The sequence below is a fragment of the Psammomys obesus genome, unplaced genomic scaffold (assembly GCF_907164565.1).
Source record: "Psammomys obesus unplaced genomic scaffold, mPsaObe1.curated_primary_1811, whole genome shotgun sequence".
Lineage (NCBI taxonomy): Eukaryota > Metazoa > Chordata > Mammalia > Rodentia > Muridae > Psammomys > Psammomys obesus.
The window spans coordinates 1546155-1561728 of NW_026587382.1; the positions used below are offsets into that span (position 1 = coordinate 1546155).

General features: G+C 42.0%; 1 protein-coding gene and 1 pseudogene across 1 annotated transcript in view; both read right to left on the reverse strand.

The window, feature by feature from the left end:
* Positions 1–454: 454 nt before the first annotated feature.
* On the reverse strand, positions 455–1861 carry LOC129673933 (40S ribosomal protein SA-like; annotated as a pseudogene).
* A 1211-nt stretch (positions 1862–3072) lies between these two features.
* The window catches only part of Rnf115 (ring finger protein 115), a 65165-nt gene continuing 52663 nt past the window's right edge, over positions 3073–15574 (reverse strand). The window contains exons 5-9 of the mRNA XM_055603843.1: positions 10355–10426; positions 9221–9293; positions 8251–8344; positions 5639–5754; positions 3073–4318 (exon numbers count right to left, since the gene is read on the reverse strand). Coding sequence (XP_055459818.1) covers positions 4187–4318; positions 5639–5754; positions 8251–8344; positions 9221–9293; positions 10355–10426 — 487 coding nt within the window. The 3' untranslated portion in view covers positions 3073–4186. The remainder of the gene's footprint in view (positions 4319–5638; positions 5755–8250; positions 8345–9220; positions 9294–10354; positions 10427–15574) is intronic.

Consider the following 15574-nt stretch of genomic DNA (forward strand, 5'->3'; position numbering starts at 1 on the left):
TGCCTTGACTTCCCCACAGTCATGACTACCCCCTGAAATTTACAAGGCAAACAAATCTTTCCTCTCCTAAGTGCTTTTTTGCCATCGCAGCAACTGAAATGAAACTAAGATACTACTAGCCTTCTGATGTGGGCACCATATCTAAACTGTTTTATATTTAAGGATACAGCATTATAAAAATAAGCTTTTAACCCCAGCTCACACTCTGGTGTTAGAACAAAGACTATAAAATGTTTCTTCTGTTCTCTCCTAGAATGGAAGACACCTCTTACTGCCAAGATAAAGAGACGGTAAGCAAATACTGTATGCCATTGCACTGCAGTCTCTAGGCCAACCTACATTATTTACCAGAAATTAAGTTTTGCTCACACAGCATGAAAATCACTCCAGGCCATCATTTCCATGCTCCCTCCCTGCAATGGCTATGTGGCCATCTGACTAGGAGGCCCAGACACTCAGTCAAACGTCATTCCTAGTGTTTATGCGAAGGCAGTTTTGAATAAAGTTAACATTTGACTCCGTTGGCTGAAAAGCAGCATATTACTCTCAAGCCCAAACAAAAAGGCTATTCTCTCTCAAGTGAGAGGGTGCTTTAATTCCTCCTACCCAAATGTCTAAGCTGGGAGGTCTGTCTGTCCTGCCTGTTGGGCTGGAACTAAACCAACTCCCCTTGGGTCTGCTGGCTTTCAGACTAGATATATATATTGCTGTTTTTCTTGTGTGCAGGCCTTTAGACTTGGACTACAACCACACTCGCTGCTCCCCTAGAGCTCACACCGGCTCACTGAAGATCCTGGGACTGCTTAGCCATCATCACTGCACAAGTCAATTTCTTTTCTTTTTCCCTTTCTTTTCTCTTTCTTTTTTCAGCTTTTAGGAACTTTATTTCCTTCCTCCTTTTTTCCCTTTGCTCAGGTGTCTGCAGAGGAGCTCAGGACCACTTATTGGTGGCCCCAGCCCACTCGGTGGCCTGTGCTGTGGGAACTGCTGACCAGTCCTCAGTGGCTGTCTGGGCACTCCTGTCGTCTTCAGGAGGGAGCTACTGGATGGGTACAGACTACACCTACACACCCTCAGACCAGTCTGCCACCTCTGGCTGAGCGACAGTGAACTCAGGAGGTGGAGTAGTCCATTCGTCCTGGAATTCTTCCTTGGTCACGGCCTTCTCAGCAGCAGCCTGCTCCTCCTTCTCAATCTCCTCTGGGTCTCCGTAGAAGTAAAGATCAGGCATAACCTCCCACGGGTGCTCACGGGAGATGGTGCCACGCATGCGGAGTATTCCCCAGGCCAGCATCCACAACAGACCCACTGAGTGAGCTCCCTTGTTGTTGCATGGGATGGCACTGTCCACACAGTGCAGAGGAGAATCTGTGTTGCGCAGAGTGCGGGTGGGCAGGCTGACATAGAGACCTCCGTGAGGGGCTGGTGGTCAGCCCTGGGATCAGTCAACACCAGAAGCCATGGCTTCCTGAAGGCTGCTTGGATCTGGTTAGTGAAGGTCCCAGGTGTGAAATGGCCAGCAATTGGAGTGGCCCCAGGGACAGCAGCAAACTTCAGCACAGCTCGCTGGACAGTGCTCCTGGAGGAGATGAAGCTGACATCGGCGGGGTCCTCAATGGCAACAACAGCCCGAGCTGCAAGCAACAGCTTCCCCCAACCTCTTCAGGTTTATGATGTATATACCATCACTCTTCCTTTTGTAGATGTATTGCTCCATCTGAAAGTCAAGGTTGGTGCCACCTAAGTGGGTTCCTGGGGAAAGGAATTTGAAGACATCCTCCTTCTTCATCTGCAGGACATCAAGGGCTCCCGACATTGTGTTTTCCTTTAAGTTATGATGAAAATCAAGAACAATGCCTTATGGATTTATCCCTGGGCAGCGAAGAAAAGCACCAATTTTTGGTTCTGTTTGTCTGAAGAACCGTAATTCCTTAGCATAAACTAACCTAAAAATCTGAGGTGCCTCCAATTATAGAACACTAAAAATTGAGTAGGACAAGTCTGGGAAACAGTAAAATGGCTTTATGTTCTCTTAGAGACCACAGAAAGTTGAAAGTAATGGAGTCTATGTGGTAACTGCAAGAGAGAGACAGATCCCAGCCTAGCCTAGATCCCTTATTTCTAGTTCTAGATCCCCAAATGTAACTGGAAACACAACTGTCTGCCTTGGCATCTCTGGACACAGTGAACAGATGAATACTTCTGAGCTATCAAAATCTTTCTGAGACAACTGATAATGTATTACTCAGAAACTACAATATGCTCCAACTTCAATACAGCTTCCTACAGGTGAGCAATCGAATAGTCTTAACATAATTCTCATTTCCCCTCATTCTTCTCCCAATCCAAAGTCATTGTGTATTTTCTGACTATATTTTATGGCCTAACCACAATAAAACAGATCACACACCCCCAAAGAAACACCCCCTACAAAGGCATAGCATGAGAGGATATAAGAAAACATTTTCATCTCCTCTAAGCAATTTAAATTATGTGTGTGCGCACGTACACGAACGCACACTTTGGGGTTGAGCATAGGTCGTTACACAAACCAGCCAAGTGCCCCACACTAAGCAATACACGCTGCCTCTTTTCTTTCATTTATTTTGAAATAGTCTCACTAAGAGGTCTAGGCTGGCTCTGAGCTCACTATGAAGCCCAGGCAAACCTTTAGATTGTTTTCCTCCTGCTTCAGCCTCCCAGATAGCTGGGATTGGAGGACCCATGCCACCAGGGCTGGTTTTTGAACCATACCTCTGACCACAAACTATAGGGGCAGGTTATTAGTTCAGTAGGCCACTCTCCCATTTTTCCTTTTCCTCCCCAGTTTCTTAATCCTCTAAAAAAGTATAAAATCCCCACACATTCACCCCAAATCAGAGTGTGAGTTATCAAAAAGCGGGGAAGGACTTCTAGCCAAGAAAGAGACACAGCAAGTTGTAGTGATCTTGTTCTGATTGTCCTAAACTGTGAAATGCTGATGCCATGCTACAAATAGACCTACCTGGTACACCAACAGCTGACAGATATCTCTGTCGTGTCCTTCTGAGATGCTGATGCTCAACAACAATCTCAACAATCTCCATTTATTCAGCTTTAAACACGTACAAAGCATATGTATGGGCATTGTTAGAACTTAAAGCGAGGTCTACCTTTCCCAGACTAAGTTGTTTTGGGCATGATTATTACATTAATCAGATTGATTCCAAGTACAGCTAGAACTGAACAGAACAGGAAAAGTTTCAGACATGAAAAATGAGCTTTACAAACTAAAATGAGACAACATAAAATTTTAATTCCTAAACAGTGAATTACCAAAACTCTGAACTAGAATAGAAGCAGTAATAAAATAATCCTATTTTTCTGAAGGAAATTATTGTAAGGTCCCTAGTATGAAAGACAGTAAACAGTGAGTTGATAGTCACTAAAAAACATTTCAGTAGTAAAGATTTCCAACCTCTGTCTTTCCATGACTATATACTACTCAACTTAATACCAAAAAGGAACCAAAATCAGATTTCTACCAACCCAAGACTAAGATATGCCATGTCAGTTTTTAGGGGAACTGCACTTCCTGAATTAAGAAAACCAAAGTATCCGATGACAGGCCACTTTCCCTTTCCACTGTAATTTTCCTTGATTTGCTCTCTGGAGATCAAGACAAAACAGTTTAGAGTCTCAGACTCCTGAATTATTCTTACCTTGCTAATGTGGTCAAGAGTAGGAACTCTTGTACAGTTAAGACAAAGAGACTTTCTATAACAGGAGCGCAGGGCTCTGGATCTTCTTATTTGCTGCGAGATCCACTAATGGTGGGGTAGAGATGGAAGGAGGTAGAGACACCCATTACAAGACAACAGGACAGCAGAACCCTAGCTAGACTTTAAGGAATTGATTCTACTCAGGCAGGAGCAAACTGACATAATTAAGTCTCACACTTAGAAAAGTATCACTCAATTCAGAAACAGGAGGCATTTGGTTGTAGACACAATTCCATCTGTAGGTCTTAACTTTAAATTTAGAGAAGAAATACACTCATTGCATTAATATTATGGGTTGGGATTTCTTACATGATTCCTAAATCCATCTACTATTTTGTTTGTTTGTTTAGTTTTGATACAATTTACAGCTATGATAACAAGACTAATTAATACAGGCAGCCCTGGTTCAGGTGAGGTCTTTAGTTTCAGAAAGTCCATCGGCCGTGTAGCTGGCTGTCGTTGCTAAACCTGTTGCTTGCAGAGGCCTCAGAGCTTTGGGTTTGCTGAGTAGAGTCCTCACCATTTAAGCTCTTCCTACATACTGGGCATGTGTCGTGCTGAAACAAAATGACATCAGTCCATGTAAACACTATGACCTGAGAAGCTAGGAATACCAAACACCCATGAAAGCCCCAAATCAAGCTGGGGAGATGGCTCAGTCAGTAAGATATTTGCAAACAAATGGAAGCAAGCATGTAAAGAGCCAGTGATAGGTGTTTGTAATCCTGTCACTGGGGAGGCAAACACACAGATCCCTGGCGTTTGTGACCAGCCAGTCTCATCTGACCTTCAAGTTCCAGGTCAGCCACCCAGAGACACTGTCTCACGAAAGCAAAGTGAGTAGTCCTTAGGGAGCAGCATCTAAGGCTGCTCTCTGGCCTCCTCATGCACACAGAAGCCTGCGTACCCACATGCCACTTAACCCAAACTTATGATTTAAGGGAACCTGCCTAGCGTTCACAAGACCCTAGTACCACCAGAACAGTAAAATAAATCATGACCTGACAACTAAAAAGGTACCATACCAGGATATCTCCTGGACAGAATTTTAAGCAGAGTGGACAGAATTCTAAGCCAAAAAGTTAATAAAAGCTAACTTATAATGGCAAGCAAAACTAACTGCCAATAGTGACCTGAACAAAGGTAACTATCAACCATTTCTTCGTGTAGTCTCGATGAGATTAAACAAACATTTTCTTTCAAGGGACAGAGAAGGGGCTGGAGAAAAGCTCAGCAGAGTGCAGTTCCCAGCACCCATGTGTTACAGTGGCTGTAACCCAAGGCCACCAGGGAATCCAATACCTCTTCTTGCCTCCAAGGGTACCTGTACTCATGTGTACAAACCCATTCCTACCACACACGATTAAAAATTTAAAATTAGGGCTGCAGAGATGGTTCAAGAGCACTGGCTGTTCTTCCAAAGGTCCTCATTTCAATTCCCAGCACCCACATGGTGGCTCACAACTGTCTATACTGGGATCTGATGTTCTCTTCTGGTATGTAGGTGTACATGCAGACAGAGCACTCATATACATTAAAGGGACAGTGAGTAAGTGTTCTAGGCTTTGCAGGTTATACCAACTGTGGTACAACTCTTCAACTCGGGCCAGTTAGCACAGGAACAGCCACAGTCTGCTAAATGTGCTTCAGAATTGCTGTATTTACCAAACCTGCTGGCACTCCACAGTGGTCTGTGTGCTACAGTTCACTTTCCTTTGGTTAGAAGCACTACAAAGGGTTAAAAAAACCAGCCAGGGAGGCTAACATCCGATCTGTTTGGCTCTCTGAACTGCAACTACATTCTTCCTCTGGACCAGCCTCACCCCAACAGGTAACTTGCCAGCTGCCTGCCACAGGTCATAGCTGGCTGTACTCACCAATTCTAACCATGGCACAATGCAGCTGCTGTGAAAGAAGTGGTTGCAGGGTAACTGCCGGACTTTCTCTTCAACTGTGTAATCTTCTTTGCATACTGGACATTCTAAACCCGTATCTATGGAAGGAAGATGTGTGCTTTAAAGCAACAAGCAAAAGAAAGAAGAAAAGCCAGGAGCTTGGCGTGTGGTACAGGCCTATATACGCCCTCAGCGCGAGGGAGGCAGAAGCATGGCAAGTCAAGGCCACCCTGGGCTATAAGTCTACCTCTTAAACAAACCAAACCAAACCAGATGTCTCTAACAACCCAAGAAATGCATTAATAAAAGGTGTCCCCCAGCCATAAACATCAAGGGGGGTGTGGAGAAGTTACATCTAAGTGGTAGACAGAGAAGAAGTATGAATTCTATTCAAAATGGAGACAAATGATAATGACATAGAAACAAATAGGGCCAATCCCAATAGACCTAAGAGAATCATATAATAGACCCAATTTTTAGTGTAACAGGTGAGAAGAGTTAGCAGAGAGTTGGCCCAGGGAGGTAGCTAAGAGAATGAAAAAGCTTGCCACCAAAACGGATGACCTGAGTCCAATCCCCGCCACCTACATGTGGAAGAATAAAACCAGCTCCCACACTGTATTCTCTGACCTCCACACAGGCATTGTGGTACATGTGCATACAGACACAAGATAAACACAATCTTCTAAATTAAAAAAAATAGGTAAGTTAAATAGGAAAAACGTCTTCCCGAATGTGTGACAGCCTCTTCCTAGAAAACAGTTTCTGCCTAGAAAATGGCGGCAACCTGTGTGCCATAACCCAGGGGCTCTCTCACACCCTTAGTGGTGTCTAGTCAGTGTCTTGACCACCTTTATCCTATTCTTTTCCTTACTGTGCCATTTTCAGCGTGGCTGTCCCAGGGTCCTCTGAAGCTGTTAATGATAAAGGCTGTACCAGGAGATGGCACAGAATCACAGAGGACAAGTGTACGCAGGACTCCAAACCAGTCAACAGAAGCCTTTTCCCCTGGAGGAAATGGCTACTGCAGTGACAGCTCTAAGTAGCAAATTCTGAATTGCAGAAATTTGGTCGAGAATATAATGAGCTGTGCTCCAGGCCCTAGCGATGGTCAAGGAGGAGGCATTTGGAGGGAGACCACCAGTTGGAAGATTCCTCCCTTCCTCTCCATCTCACACCTTCCTGCTAACTCCAGCCTCCCTTCTCATGTCAAGTCTACTACAGCAGCCTTCCAGGCAGCATTCTAATTTTAACCTAATCCAACCACACTCAAAACTTCACCACCAGCCAATTCCCCCAATACCAACTTCAAGACAAGCGCCAATCATCTCGTCCTGGACTCTCAGCTAGCACCTCAAAATAAATAAATTTGGAATTAAAACCCTCACAGCATCTCCTCATGGGGACCAGGGCCAGTTCATGATTCTCCATCACCTGATGGTGGCAGTGTCACCTTTATAAAGCTCTGGAACCTTATAATCCTCTTTAATAATCTTTTGTCTCTTTTTTTAAATTAAATTTTTATTTTTTATATTAATTAGTTTATTTACTTTGTATCCCAGTTGTAGCTCCTTCCCTCCTCTCCTCCCAATCCCACCCTCCCTCATCTCCTTTATCTTACTATATAATCAGTAATAAAACTAAAAATTTTCAACTAAAATTTTTCAAAGTTGAACTTTTTTCTTTCTTGCTCTTTCTTTCTTGCTTGTTCTTCCTTCCTTCCTTTCTTTCTTTCCTTCCATTTTTCTTAGTCTTTCACTATGTAGTTCTGGCTAGCCTAGAACTTACTACGTAGACTAAGCTGGCCTTGAACTCAGAGATCTGCCTGTCTCTGCCTCCCTAGTGCTAGGATTAAAGGTTTATTCCTCTACGATGATTCAAAATTACACTTCTAAATCTACCTTTTCCTTTCTGTCAGCATTGCACCATCACTTGAACCCCCAGAAATGCTGGTGTATTTCTAGTAGTCTCCCTAATTTTTTTCGGTTCTCTCTCCTTTTCACTTTATCTAGCACATTATTTTCAGAAGAACCACCCTAAAAACTCTTGCACCCCTCACTCCTTCAGAAGGGTGAAGCATGACTATGATATTTGTGTCAGATAGAAACTGCTCTTTTATTAGCTCTGGAATGATGTCTGATGTGTGCAGCAGAGTCTGACCAGATACGGTAGAGAGGAGATTTGTTCAGAAAACCTTCAAACTGCGGAAGTTTCATGAGGTTTTGGGTGGTAGAAAGTTTTCAAACAATTTCTCAATTTACCTGACTGGACCTTATGTGAAACAAACCCTATCCTCTTGTTTGTCCTCTTTTCCTCCCTATGGTATCATGTGCCCAACACTATTTTCAACAGCTTTTAAAATGACTTAGTGAGTTTCGTTAGTAAGTACTTTTACTGAATATAATTAATCGAGCTTTATAAAAATGACTATATCTCTTTATTTCCTATGGGACCTAGAAAGCAGGCATGCCAACTAGGCCCTCCATAGCTGGTAGCCAGACAAGAATGTTAGAGGACCATAGCTTTAGATTAGAAATGCATTAGGTGTTAGATTAGATGTTATAGGATGGCAGAACAAATGAAAAGAAGCTTACCAACTTGTTCCTGAGTTACTGTCACTGTTGGGAGAGAAGTGATCTTTTCCTTGTCAGCTGGAGGGGGACCTGTGTTTTCTAGCTGTCCTAGAAGCTGCAGAAAGACAACAGCAGCCACGATCATTATCTCAGTGACTAGAGAGGGAAGCATTCCAGCTGAGAACAAACAGTGCAGGCATTAAGAATGTTGGCTGCTCTTAACTGCTGCAGGACTCCTTCTGGTGCTGGAACACTCACAGCTGCTTTACAATGTCAGGGTGACACTTGAGACAGACTCCTAACAGAACGGCCCACCTTTGAGCATAAAGTAAATTTAAAATACTAAAAGAGTTGTGATGATTTGAACAAAATTCCAGGTTAATAAAAAGCAATAGCAAACTGGTTCAAAATTTCATTTAGTCAGAAGGAAGGGGTGGGAGTATGAAAGCAGTAAAAAGCCAAGAAATTGGGTATATTACTATCTACAAGAAAACTTATAAATAAACAACATGCTTTCTATTCTCTGTGGCCCACAGGGAAATGAAAACCTATCAGGTTAAAATGAGCATAAACAACTGAAGCAATTACACACAGCATGGGAAGATCTCGTCTCTGCTTCCTTCCTCTACTTTGCTCCATCTAGCAGCAATCCCTGCTTCAACAAGGGAGACCCTATTTTTTCATGAAGCATCCATCCCTCACAGGACTGGACAAGAGGACAAATTCCAATGAACTGTTTGTTACAGGAGAAGTTTTTACTTCCTCCAGAGTTAAAGTCATCCTCTAGAAACCCCAAATGCCTAGCAGGAGCATGGAAACTATGCTACACCCACAGCCCATCCATCACTTAGTAAAAACGGAAACTCAAAAGCTCACACTATTAGTGAAAGCAGAGGGACTGTCATTTCAGAAAGTAGCAGAAGGAATGCAGGAAGCCTGTGGAACCATGAGACACATCAAACAGACGCCCTCTCAAAAGGCAGCTCCTCACCTGGGTTACAATGGCATCAAGCCCTGTCTGACCCCAGGCATAGTCCCCAGGGTTGGAGTGCAGCATCCCGCTCCTATACATGAGATGAGACAGACAGGATTAGGTGGGGAGACCAGGCTCTGCCTTATACCACAGGGGGAATCTAGCAAAGGGATACTGCTCTCTCAGCTGAAAAGTCACTAGTCCTCTAAAGTTAGAGAGGCAAAGAAATTCTCTGTATTTGAAAGGTCGAAGATTATCTAGAGATATGCTTTTATTCTCAACAAATTTTAGCCTAACTGGAACAAAACGTGATGCCATCTCAAATGCCACAGGACGCCTAAGAGCAAAAAGAGCTCACTACCTATGGGTTAAGAAAAGTTTGTGTTTTGACTGGCCCAAATCTACAGCAGACTTCCTCGCTCAAAGAGGCCACATGTGACCTACACAATAAGGTCTTTCTGGTAGAGAAGCAGCCACAGCAGTCCTGTGGCTAAGCACTTACAGAGGGACTTGGCCGGACTTCTTTCTTGGATGATAGGAACAGGCTCTAGCTAGACCACACTTATAGTACCCAGAGCCTGTAAAAAGGAGATGTGGGGAAGGACTGAACAGAAAACTCTTGTGTACCGACATTAGAAATGGCTTATAACTGGAGGAAAGGCTGTTCTAGGAAGACACTGTCCGTAGTCCCTACCACGCCTAAGTGTCACTCACATACTGAGCTACATGTGTCTTTGGTTGGCTCTGAGAAACTTTCTTACTTTGAGAGAAGAAAGTAAAATGCTATCTTATCAACTTCAGGAATTTTTAAAGCACAAAATCTTCCTGTGTGGTTCATAAGAAAAACTTGCAAAGAAGATCCCACGCCTGGCAGGGACCATCCCATTCCATTCCATAACCCTCAGACCAAGACAGAAAGGCAATCACGCACGTCCAGCAGTATCTTAGGGGATCAGGACAGCTATCCTGAGCATCAACAAGGAAAAGTTAGTTCTGTCTGAGTTTGGGGGTCACAAAAAGAAAAAAAAAATCTAATGTCCCAGGCACATCCACATACTCACCTATGCAGGTTTTTCTTTCGCTATGGTACAGACATGATAGCATCTAAAATAGTACTACTCAAGCAGTATAATACAAAAAATGGTTACTTACCAAGAAAAGGGGTGTGGAGATCCGGGAATTGCAGAATTTGCAAAGAATCCTGCAAAGATCTGTTGTATTATTCTGTTAAAGGAGAGTGAAAATGAGATAAAACAACACACATAAATATTCTATAGACAATCATGCCTGACTAATCAACACCCAACACTCTAAACCACAACAGTTTTCTACTAGTCATTATACAAAAGACAGCAACAGAAATCAGTCCACTACCTATAGAATGTGTGTCCATTATTGCTCTTTGTGAGTTCTGTCATTTTATACATCAACACTATTTTTTTGTGTGTGTGAATTAGGTTAGAAAAAGACCTGATGTTATGATGTGGTTTTCAAAATATTTCCTTGGATCTCTGACACTAATGTGAGAAAGGGTTCAGAGGATGCTGGCTCAGTAGAATTTCAGACCCATTTCCTTTTTAACATGGGCGTTAAGCTAATCAACATGAAACTTGACAGTAGCCAATATTAGACCACAGGACAAGTATGCCTACAAATCAATCAACACTTCTCTCCCTTCAGACTTAATTGGACTTAGTGACTCACTTCTTACAACTAAGATATGGCAGAAGTGACTGTGTGACTTACAAGACTAGGATATCAAAAGTGATCATGATTACTTTTCCTCTCTCTGTCTATATTGAATCATTTATTCTAAAAGAACCTCTGCAAAGTCAAGGGGATAATGAAAAAGCTCTATGGAGAAACCCACATGATGAGGAAACTAAAGCCTCCTGCTGGTTCTCAAGTGAAGGAGCCACCCTGGAAACAGATCTTCCATGCTCAGTTCAAGTACTGAGATGACTATCACCTGTTGCCAGAACCCACCTAACTAAGCTGTCCCTCAATGCCAGCCCAGCCAGCCCAGCAGAAATAGTGAGGCAGTAAATGTCAGTCAAATAAGGAGCACACCCCCCCCCCCACTTACCAGGAACATGAAGAGTAAGTTACCACACTGCAGAACTGACAAGTAAGTAGACAGTGATTGAGGACTGAGAAAAACAGCCTGGTTCCCTGAAGTTCTGCAGCCAGCCTGTTACAAATGCTAGAGTTGCCAGGGTCAACTCATTTACCCTGCTCATTCTTCATTCTATGTTACTCTCTTGAAGTCATAAGCTGCCTCAGTTTCATCAAAAGTACCAAAGAGAGACTGCTCAGGGTGGTCTCAGTAAGTTTCGTTCAGAAATTATCCACTGCTAGTATACCCAATATTTATGCTGGTTTTTCTGTTATTATCCTTATGGTTACATAATTTCTTATTAAAGGTGAATGTTAAAAGTGGCGAGGTGAATGTATTTGCACTTTTAATAATTGAGTCCCACACAAAGGCTGTGCCCAGGCAAGCATTTTCACACAATGGCTCAGTTCTCTGAGCACTGCTCTCTGAGTCCTGATTTTCCTTTTTCTTTCTGACATTTCTTGTTTTCTTGTGTTTTTCTTTGAGTCAACATCTCACTGTGTAGCACCGGCTGGCCTGATACTTGCTATGGAATACAGGTGGTTTTAAACTAATAGCAATCCCTCTGACTTAGTTTCATAGTGCTAGTATAGGTCACCATGCCAAAGTATTCTACTATTTTCTATCTTGACTTCTTTGGCAATTACATCCAACTTTATAACATTAAATACCACAAACAGTGCTCTCCACATGATGGTGGCCCCACTTTTCTAGTCACTCAGGCCAGCAACCTTGGTGTCACCCTTATTTCTCTTTTTCTGTTCCATGCTATAACCCACAAGTACGTTAGAGTCAAACAAGTCTTTCTTACTCTCACCTAAACAACTGGCATGTAAAGCTTAGGTTAAGGCAGCAGCTCTCTGCCTCTACCCTTGCCCTCGCAGTCCTCCGCCCTGTTCTCCACATAATGGTTAGAATGACGTAAGTTAAACCCAGGCCCCCACTGAAGCAAAAGCACTTATATTCCCTACATGTTTGAATCCCTACCTTCGCAGTTACACTCCAGAATCTTCTGAGCTGTAATCTCCTAATACTCTCTTCACTAACTCTAACCCACATTGCTGTATCTCCTTGTCAGCACACTCTAGCTCCTTCCTTCACTCCCTCTGTCTTTTCAAATATTTTTTTTTTTCCCAATGAGGCCTTCACTGACTCCTCTAGAAACTTTTTGCTTTCCACATTCCCTTCTCACCTCTCCCTACCTTCTACTTAATACTGCTGAATATTATTTATTTTGCTTACTTTTTTCCTTAGTATTTAAGATACACAAAGGAAGTTACTTTCTTACTACTGCATTCACTATCGTGTGAACAACATCTAAAAGAACCAATGGTAGAGAGAACAGCAATGTTTGTTGAGTTAAGAGAACCCCTAGATGGGGTCAAACTGGACATATACTAAAGGTATATTCATACAAAATAATCATGTATATGGTTGACCCTATTTCTACTACATAGATATCACATTGTGTGTGTATATTTAAAAGTCTGTCAGCACTCTGGGAGGCAGAAGCGATGGATATCTGTGAGTTCGAGGCCAGCCTGGTCCACAAAGTAAGTCCAGGATAGCTAAGGCTACACAAAAACAAAACCAAAAAAAGAAAAGCAAAAAACACCAAAACCCTTTCTCAAAAAAAAAAAAAAAAAAAGTTTATAAGATTACATATCAAAGTGTAACTATGGCTGCTTCTTTGTAATGCTGTCTTTTAATCTGAAAAATTAAAAAAAAAAACCTAACATTTTTAAAATAAGGGGGGAAGTTAACAACCAAGTCAATACTCAAAATCTGAGCTGTGATCGGTATCAAAAAACTATGATGTCAAAATTTAGGGATGACTTCTTGAGAACATACTGTATAGGTAGAAAGCCTTCTTATAGATACATGATAAGCTAGGGTCAGTCAGATGGAAGGGGAGGAGGACCTCCCCTAGCAGTGGACTTGGAAAGGGACAGGGAGGAGATGAGGGAGGGTGGGTGGGATTAGGAGGGAATGAGGGAGGGGGCTACGGCTGGGATACAAAGTAAATAACCTGTGATGAATATTTAAAAAAATAAAAATAAAAAAAGAAAGCCTTCTTATATGCAGGTTAATGCTAACAATCAAAGGCCTTTCTGGGTACAGATGTACCTTAGTTGATGGAATGTTTGTCTTGTTTGTACAAAGCCCTGGTCTGGCTTAATCCCCAACACTTCACAAACTGGGCATGGTAGTGCAAGCCTGTGATCCTAGTAATCAAGAGGTAAATGCAGGGGCTGGAGAGACGGTTCAGAGGTTAAGAGCACTGGCTGTTCTTCCAGAGGTCCTGAGTTCAATTCCCAGCAATCACAGGGTGGCTCACAACCACTATAATGAGATCTGCTGCCCTCTTCTGGCATTCAGGTATACATGCAGACAGAACATTGCATACATGAAAAAAAATAATCTTAAAAAAAAAAATAAGAAGAGGTAGATACAGGAGGATCAAAAATTCAAGGCCATGCTGGTGAATCTAGCAAATTCCAGGCTAGCTTAGACTATGAAATTTGTCTTTATAAAGGGGAGAGGAGAGCACTAAAATAAAGATAGTTTTAATGTATTATGTGCAAACTATGTACGTCTATTACTTGTCTAAAAGTTAAACAGAACTAACAGATACAAATATTCTACCATTCTAAAAACGTTAAGGTAAAATATAAATAATCTGAATGAAATTTGAAATTCCTTCTAAAGACCATTTGTGTTCCATCAATAACTCTACATAAACCGATCAATCCTCTGATCATTTTTATTTCTTGATATCTGAGAAATGCAAAGATGATATCAGGTAGCTACCAGGACATAGTACCCCCAGATGTCAATCGATAAGCAGGGGTTCTGGCTCAAGTCAGCTTCATTTGAAGGTGAAGTGAGTTAGTATGTTCAGGCTCTGATTACTCACAGATGAGCTAGAATTTGAAAGCCTAACATTACAGGGCAAAGGATACACTTTAGGCAGCCAACAAACAACTGCAGAATGAATGAATAACTTGAGTTTACTCTCAGGTTAGCAAAAGTGTTCTACATCAAGTGTTCTACAGGCCCAGAAAATGCATATTTCAGAGGAACTCCTAGGAAGACCACACTGATATTCTCACAAAGGCTAACCCTCAACAGCTACTTTCTCAAGTGAAAAGTACTGCCTACTGAAACAGGTGAATGGGATCCCAAGATGCAGCCCATGGAAAACATAGTTGAGTGCCTGACAAGCAGATTAAAGACGTTATACTGCTACTCAAATGAACAGAAGTTGTTATGAGGAAGAAGCCACAGTAAAAAGAAATAATGAAAAAATTTAATGCAATATATTAAACATAAAATTGTAGTGTACTTTCAAAACAGGTAACACCATAATGACAACCACTATAGTCACAGACAGAATGGGTAGAGTAATATGTCCTGACCATGTTCTGTCTTCCATGAAGACAAGAGAAACTGGACTAAAAGTTCTCAAGTTCTACTTCCTAACATGCTGGCATATTTTTAAACACTTTAGAATCTCACCAAATGCACCTACTTTCATTGTTCTCCTTTTATCTTGGCTTCAACACTAATCATTTCAGACAGGGTCTCTTGGTGACCTCACTGTTCACCAATTGGCTAGACTGCTCTAGGTATCCTCCTGTCTCCATCCCCTCCCCTCAAGGTTACAAACACATGTGACCACACTTTCACATGGGTGCTTAAGATCCAAAGTCAGGTCCTCGTGTTTGCCAGGAAGGTACTTTATTTATTAACTCCGCTGCCTCAAGAGTGCCCTTTCTTAGTTATTTTTTGTTTTTTTCTGAGATAGTATTCCATTATAGAGCCTTCACTGCCCTAGAATTTAAAATGTAGAGTAGGCTAGCCTCAAACTAACAGTAAACCTTGTGTATGTTACCCAGGTGCTGGGGTCATTTGCACCACCACAACCAGCTATGACTTTCTGGTTTAAGCTGACTATTGCTGAAAACATTTTTGTCACCTATCATTTTGCTTAGTTGAATTTGTTCATGTATACTTTTTCATTTTATTCTTTTGAATTACCCAGGTAAGTAGCCATCGTATCTACATATATGGACTATATTTTTCTTTCCTATGCTTATGCCTTATGATTTTTCTTACGTGTCATACTGACTATTTTTACTTTAAATTCAATTTGATTATTTTTATGTTTTGCCTGCATTACGTCTGTGCATGCAGTGTCTGTAGAAGCCAGAAGAGGCCATCAGATCCCCCTGGCCCTGGAGATACAGCAGAGC